At 45.1% G+C, this 7776-nt stretch overlaps 1 protein-coding gene across 1 annotated transcript; it reads left to right on the plus strand.

The window, feature by feature from the left end:
• Positions 1-6200: 6200 nt before the first annotated feature.
• Positions 6201-7448, plus strand: LOC138954495 (uncharacterized). The gene has a single exon (XM_070326325.1). The coding sequence runs from the start codon at positions 6201-6203 to the stop codon at positions 7446-7448; it is 1248 nt and encodes a 415-aa protein (XP_070182426.1).
• The last annotated feature ends 328 nt before the right edge of the window (positions 7449-7776 follow it).

Below are 7776 nucleotides of genomic sequence, written 5' to 3' on the forward strand. Positions count from 1 at the left end.
GATTTCACATTAGACGGACACTTCAGAGTGAAATGTAAAATTATCTACATTAATTTGTAACTACTTATTATTGTTTTGCATTTAACTGCCGTGACTAGTTGGTTTGTTTCGTTCATTGGCTGAAACTCCCACGACTGTTGCGTGTATGACTGTTTTTACCCCGCCATTTAGGTAGCTATACGCCGCTTTCAGGGGAAACATGCTGGGTGTTTTCGTGTTTCTGTAACCCACCGAACTTTGACATGGATTAAATCTTCTTCTTGTCGTTCGCTGTTAGATCGTCAGTCCGGACTGCAGGGCGAAACGTGCTGTTCTCTCATTCATTTTGCGATTTGCGTGGATCTGTGGTTGGTTAAGGTGCGCCTGATGGCCCAGATCCTCCGACTTCAGCCCTTAGGTTTCTTTCAGGGTTACCCCGCCCTTAGTTCCTGGCTCAAAAACCTAACCCTGGGAACACATAATGGATTCCTTACCGGGGGTCCCACACCGGGGCTAGAGCTTTTAATGGGGCTCTTACTCACATGGTGTAACCGTCACCGGACACGGCATCTCACACGGCATATTGTAAACGCCATGAGCCTCCCCTCTGGGAGGGTATGTGCGTAGAAATACTCACTAATAAAAAAAATAAAAAATAAAAATTAAAAAAATAAAAATAAAAAAAAATAAATAAAAAAAAATAAATAAATAAACACGTAGGGCATTTATAGGGTAGTCAGTGACATCTGCCAACCCACCCCGTCCTGGTAGAGACACCGCTAGCGCTAGTTGGTCCGGGACTGCTTATTCTATTTTCGCAGCTGGCCCCCATATCTGGGGGCCGTTCCCGTAACCGCCACATGGGGACCCGCCGGGTTGAGGATCGTCGCCCCCCTACTGAATTGGAAGTAGTCTGTTCCTGGATGGATTAAATGAGCTTTTCCCTGCGCACTTGGTCTTGTGCTTGCGTGTACAAACAATGGGGGATAAGGCACTGGCAGGTCTGCACATTAGTTGACCTGGGAGATCACCAGGCAGCCGTGGCCGGGATTTGAACTCACGATCTTCCGATTAGAAGGCCGATGTCTTATCCACTACGCCACTGCACCCGTCACTAGTTATTCTTGAATGCTGATTATTTTGCATGTGTGTTCAAAGTTTTCGGAGATTTCAATGTAAACAAAACAAAACATTTCATCTGTAAGAAAGTTCGATTTTTTGTTGATCAGTCAAATGCGAAAAATGCAAGTTGGTAGCGCAACACGACAAAATTTGCATTTGAATCATAATTTAAGCCACATCTGTATCCGTTTAATTCATTCGGGCTCACTATCTGATCACATATTCGGTCAGCAGGCCTGCATGAAACAAGCCCCCCCCCCCCCCCCCCCCCCACCCTCTCTCTTTCCCTCTGGCGCAAATCACAAACACTGGTTGGTCCGGTGTCAGAATAATGTGACTGGGTGAGACATGAAGCCTGTGCTGCGACTTCTGTCTTGTGTGTGGCGCACGTTGTATGTCAAAGCAGCACCGCCCTGATATGGCCCTTCGTGGTCGGCTGGGCGTTAAGCAAACAAACAAACAAACAAACAAACAAATATCACTCAGGAACTGTCTGCTTTTTGTGCAGAGTTGGTTTAAACAGGTTTATTCAAGAATTTCAAATGCCAAAATGACAAACATGCAATTAAATCAAGGGGACACAGCAAGCTATGCCTATAAGGGGGGAACTCAAAAACAATTGGCTGACGATTAGACTTAGTGCAGAGCTGCAATCTGGTTATAAAGTGACTGCTTTAACAGCCACCGGCAACCGTGATCACTTGCCTGCATTTTGTTTCTTATGTTAAGTAGATGAACGATCACCATTGTTAACTGTCACGCACGTTTTGATTTTTAGTGGAAAACCCGGGCCGACTTTTGCCGTTCAAACAGGTTGACCCATTACCCGTTTCCACCAGTACCGTAACCCGGCTTTCTCTCCAACCCCCCCCCCCCCCCCATCGCCTCCTATTGTGTGCCCGTCTCCTCGTTCGTTTTGGCTGTTAAATCTCTTTATGACTTCCTGCATGACTCTTTTCAATCAAAGGAGTGAACGGTGAGGGATATTCTAAGGTCGACGGGCAAGACAGGTTTTTTTTTTAATAATATTTTGAAAGCGGTTTTGATGTGCTGGAAAATGCGCGCGCGCGTGTGTGTGTGTTAGCGCGAGTGTGTGTGTTAGTGTTAGTGTGTGTGTGTGGTGTGTGTGTGTGTGTATGTGTGTGTGTGTGTGTGTGTGTGTGTGTGTGCATGTGTGTGCATGTTTTTCTCTCTCTCTCTCTCTCTCTCTCTCTCTCTCTCTCTCTCTCTATCCCCCTCTCTCTCTCTCTTTCTCTTCTCTCTCTCTCTCTCTCACTCTCTCTCTCTCTCTCTTTCTTTTACTGAACTTCTTTCCCCAGTACCGATTATCATGCAAATTACGTCAAAGCAATATAATAACGGCACAGGAAACTGCTGCTTGGAGGAAAAAAAGGGTCATACAAGGCAGAAACCAGTGACTCCAGAAGAGATAGTTTCCTCATAGTGGAACACTCTTGACAGCGTCCGTTCACGGTCTGCACAGTTTGCATATCCCGTTTATCCCTCACGCTAACACATTGCAAGAGGGATTCAGCTGTTGGAGGAAATCTGACAAGAATGGAGACTTTCGAACGAGGTAGGAAAAACAAGAGAACATGATGTGCTCCGAGTGTAGTTCGTTAAAGGCACAGCCAGCCTCCCGTAAACCATCACAGACGCTGTCAGGCTTTTACACACAGTACAAACACCCTTTCGTTCAAACACTCACCGCTTGAGAGTATCCTAGGTGTCCTACGTAAAGAGCGAGCAATTGTCAAAGAATTTATTTTTGCGTGGCCAGCTGGATTGTCTGACCAGACAATCGGCCGACGCGTTTTGGCGCTAGACCTAACTTTTAAAATCTAAATAATAAAGTAGATGTGTACTGCCGGGCAGTACATACCCCAAGCGAAGTCGTCCATCTGTGTGTACATGATTCTCTCTCTCTCTCTCTCTGCTCTCTCTCTCTCTCTCTCTCTCTCTCTGTCTTAAAATGTGTCATCGATGACGTGTTTTCATACTTGCTAATGCGGCAGGCTAATCATGACGTCAAATTGAAACTTCTTGAAGTCTCTCAGAAAGGGACATGAAAACCATGTGGGGGTTACTGGTTTGGGCTGAAAAAAACCCAACTCCACCTAAAATTCAAGCGCCTATGGGGCTGAATTATGCAGCATAAATTGTGAAACATCAGGATATCTCACACTTTCAATTCTGCCATCATGTCAAATCTGACAACAAACCTACCCACAAAATGTCATAAATATCGGTGTAGAATTGAGACTTAACGGTTTTTAACTGCCAAAAATAAGTTTTTTTGACTGGAATAGTTTGTCTTGAAATTCAGTTTGGGACAACGGACCCACCCACTAAATTTCATAAAGATAGGTGAAGAATAGAAATTTAACGTTTTTTAACTGCCAAAATTATGTCTTTCTTCTGGAAATGTATAGAGTGAAAATCAGTTGGGGACAACGAACCTACCCACAAAATTTCATAAATATCGGTGAAGAATTGAAATTTAACGGTTTTTAACTGCCAAAATTATGTTTTTCTTCTGGAAAAGTATGGAGTGAAAATAAGTTGGGGACAACAAACCTACCTTTAAAATTTCATAAGAATCAGTGAAGAAATAGGATTTAACGATTTTTTAACGGCCTTTAAATCATTGGTGATGTCATCATAACCCAGTCGTTGTAGTTGTCGTCGTAGTTGTTGGTGTTGTTGTTGTCATGTTCGTTGTCGTGATTGTTGTTGTTCTCGTGTTGTTGTTTTTGTTGTTGTTGTTGTTGTTGTTGTTGTTGTTGTTGTTGTTGTCGTCGTCGTCGTCGATGTCATTTGTTGTTGTTGTTGTTATCGTCGTCGTCGTCGTCATCGTCGTCGTTGTCAGAGGTTATTTCTAAAGATTTCATTGATAGTCTTTGTTCTCGTCACCAAGACTTGCTAAGAACAAGCTTGGAACAGCAAGAGTTCCAAGAACAAGATTAGAACAACTCATTACATCATTACCAGTACGTCATTTGTATTTAGAACACACTTTAGAAAAAAAACTCTTCAGCTACAAACCAGTCACCCTCACATGTCCGAGGTGTTTGTCTAAACCACTTACTGAAATGTTTTGAGGTTTAATGACCATACACATGTTGAACCGGTGAGTGTCTTCCGCTGCTTAATTCGCAAATAACTATTTTATTAAAGTCCGCTTGAAACGCTCAAAGATGAAATTCCATGTTAAAAAGTGACAAAAGTTTCACATTTTCCCGTTGTAACAGCTTCCGATGATATTATATGAAAATTCTGATCCTCTGAGAGGATTCCCCGAAACAAAATCAGTTTGTACGCCTAATTTTAATAGAATTGTCCAAACAGTGTCGCTAATATTGTGCTAAAAGATGAATTCTAGAACAATGTCCAGACAGACACCACTTGGCAAAAAAAATTTTCAGTGCTGGGAGATGAAAAAAAAACTACCTCGCTACGCGCGGGCTCCGCCCGCGCTCCGCTTGGATAAATTGACAGCTTGTTACATAAACATTCTTAACTCATAAAAATGTGTTTTAAAACGGAAACAGGTGTGTGGTTTACGAGAGCTAAATAGCCATTCAAACGAACTGTGTCATTTAATGCTATTGAATGCTATTGCGAGTGTGTTCGATAAGATTAGAACTGATTTTTTCATGAGAAGATTTGAATGTTCTGTAAACCATTTGAGACGGACTAGGGCTTTAAATGATGTACGTTTGACTAAAAGCTTGACAGAAACAGTAATTGTATAAATGTTTTCAAAGATCATAGACATGACGGAACATTCATTACAATTGTTCATCTCTCCAGTGTTTCTTTCTTATTATTAGTTTGGAGCACGTTCAACCTTCACCGACCCAGAGCTAGAGTCTCACAAAATCGTCTTTATTTCTGAAACTATTTGGACCTTCCTAGTGCCGACATTTTGAAAGATTATTTTTGTAAACAAACATATACAGGATGACGTAATTTGAACTACACAGTCTGAATGGTGTGAGTCGTGGACGACCCATATGGAATTACGTACGTAATTTTACGTTGTTTATCCTTTTTGGGATGGCGTGGGTCGTGTACGACCCATACTCTGCAAAGAAGCGGCAAAATGCGTATCCCTATGCGGATGGCGTGGGTCGTGTACGACCCATACTTTTTACGTTGAATCCATCTTTAGAAAGTAGGGGTCGTACACGACCCACATCATCCGGACTGTGTAGTCCAACGCGTGATCCGGTGAAGGTAAAAAATAATAGACAATTATAGCTGTGATTGACTCTCCTGGAGGTGTTTACGTTGTGTATGTCATCGTTTAAAGGGCGTGGAAGTACACATAATATTGTGTGAGTGATTCTTACCATCCACGATATATATTTGAACATGTGTGTCTTATTATTCCGTATGTCTTTAAGTACGAGGACTTCGCTGTCTAATATACTTACTTACTTAGGCCATTATGAACCCCCGGGGGAGCATAGGTAATCGACGACAATTCTCCATCGGACACGGTCCTGGGCTGCCCTTTCGATCTGGCTCCAGGTCTTCCCCTGCCTGTTGATCTCTGCTTCAGTGTCTCGCCTCCAGCTGTTGCGCGGCCGGCCTCTCTTCCTTTTCCCTTGTGGATTCCACTTTGTGACGGTATTCGGTACCTCTCGGGTCGTGTCGGTCGAACTCGGTCGGTCATGTGATGGGGCGCGCATGTGCAACGGTGCCTTTTCCGCCCACTACTCGCTTCGCTCTGGCATGCACGCGGGACACTGATTAGGCATGGCTTACCGCATCGACCTTGTATTGTTGTCATCTGTAGTAGTTTGCTAGACAAGTAAACCAGATGAACGTACCTGATGTGAGTGTTGTTTATGTACGCTCGGAACACGACATGGTGGCAGCGGTGGGATTCTTTACCCAACCGTGAGTTTTGAAATAGTCGAGCATAGTCGTACGGAAGAAGAAGAGCATGCCATTCAAACCGCCTGAACCACTCGACTTTGGGAGGCCCGACCAGTGGCTCACGTGGCGTAAGCGTTTCGAAACGCTACAGGGTTGCTTCTAAACTAGACAAAGAACAATTTTCAGTCCAGGTCAGTTCCTTAATCTATGCTATGGGCATACAAGCCGAACAGATCTACGAACAGTTCGAATATGACGAGGACAATGACGAAGCAAAACTGGAGGACGTACTGAAGTTATTTGACACGCACTTCGTTCCACAAAAGAACGTCATACACGTTCGAGCTGTCTTCAACACCAGAAGCCAACACAGCGGCGAGCAAATCGAACCTTACGTCAGAGCCCTGTACGAACTTTCTGAGCACGCAGATTTTCATAACCGCGACGAAGCCATTCGCGACAGGTTCGTCCTTGGTGTAAACGACCGAGAACTCTCTGAAAAGTTACAAATGCAAGCAGACCTGAATTTGCAGGACGCCATTAAGCAAGCCAGGCAGTACGAGCAAGTCAAGAGACAGCTGTCTGAGCAACGTTCCAGTGTCGACGCTGTACACACCGGTACGCAGCGATTCAACAGACGCCCTCGCGGCGGTGCAGGTGCAGCAGGTACCAGCTGTGACAGTGGCAGCAGCGGTCCAGCAACCAAGCACGCCGGTTCCAGGGGTGGATTTCGTCATCCGCGTGGTGGCGGTCGTCGCTTTCCTCAGGAGGGGAGAAGTGATGCATCATGTTCACGCTGCGGACGTGGACAACACGGGAAAGACAGTGACTGTCCAGCAAAAGGGAAGCAGTGTCACGGCTGTGGCAGGTACGGACATTACTTTTCCTGTTGCCGTTCCAAGCAAGTCAACGCTGTCGACGCAGAAGAAGTGTACTACATGGGTGTCGTACACAAGCAGGGAGCTGAACCAGCATGGTACACTGACCTATCATTTGGACGTCGCAAGATCAGGTTCAAGATCGACACAGGTGCAGATGTGACCATCATTTCCAAATCCCTCTACCTGACCCTTGTCCCGTGTCCCAAACTTATCCCCACCTGTGCAGTCATGCACGGCGCAGGCGGACAGATATCCTGCATAGGATTCTTTAGGGACACAACCAACATCAACGGTCAAGAGTTTCACCTGGATATCTATGTCGTCGACAGCAAGACAGAGAGCTTATTAAGCAGAGAAGCCTGTAAACGCATGGGACTTGTCCAACGTCTCGACAGCATACAGCCAGCGTTTGGTGAGTTGGACCAGCAACCAGTCAATTGCCCACCGGCAAAGATCGTCTTGAAAGAGAACAGCCAGCCCTACAGTCTGCACACAGCTCGGAGAGTACCCATACCTTTGATGAAGAAGGTAGAAGAAGAACTGGAAAGGATGAAGAAGGCCGGAATTATGAGGAAATAACCGAGCCAACAGATTGGTGTTCTCCGATGGTGCCAGTTTTGAAGAAATCTGGAGCGGTCCGGATCTGCACGGACTTGAAAAAGCTGAACCTGTCAGTCAAGAGGGAGAGGTACCCGATTCCGACTCTCGACGACATTTTGCATCGACTCAAAGGAGCGAAGATTTCAGCAAGCTGGACGCAACGACGGGGTTTATCAATTCCTCTCGACCCAGAAACTGCCAAGTACACAACTTCATCACGCCATTCGGAAGGTACTACTACAAAGACTTCGTTCGGAATATCCTCCGCTCCCGAGATTTCCAACGTACGATGGAGACGATCCTGAAG

This window comes from Littorina saxatilis, unplaced genomic scaffold (genome assembly GCF_037325665.1).
Source record: "Littorina saxatilis isolate snail1 unplaced genomic scaffold, US_GU_Lsax_2.0 scaffold_1453, whole genome shotgun sequence".
NCBI lineage: Eukaryota > Metazoa > Mollusca > Gastropoda > Littorinimorpha > Littorinidae > Littorina > Littorina saxatilis.

Bases quoted from the DNA above. Each gene is read 5' to 3' on its own strand.
- LOC138954495 (XM_070326325.1), top strand. From the start codon at position 6,201: ATGGGCATACAAGCCGAACAGATCTACGAACAGTTCGAATATGACGAG.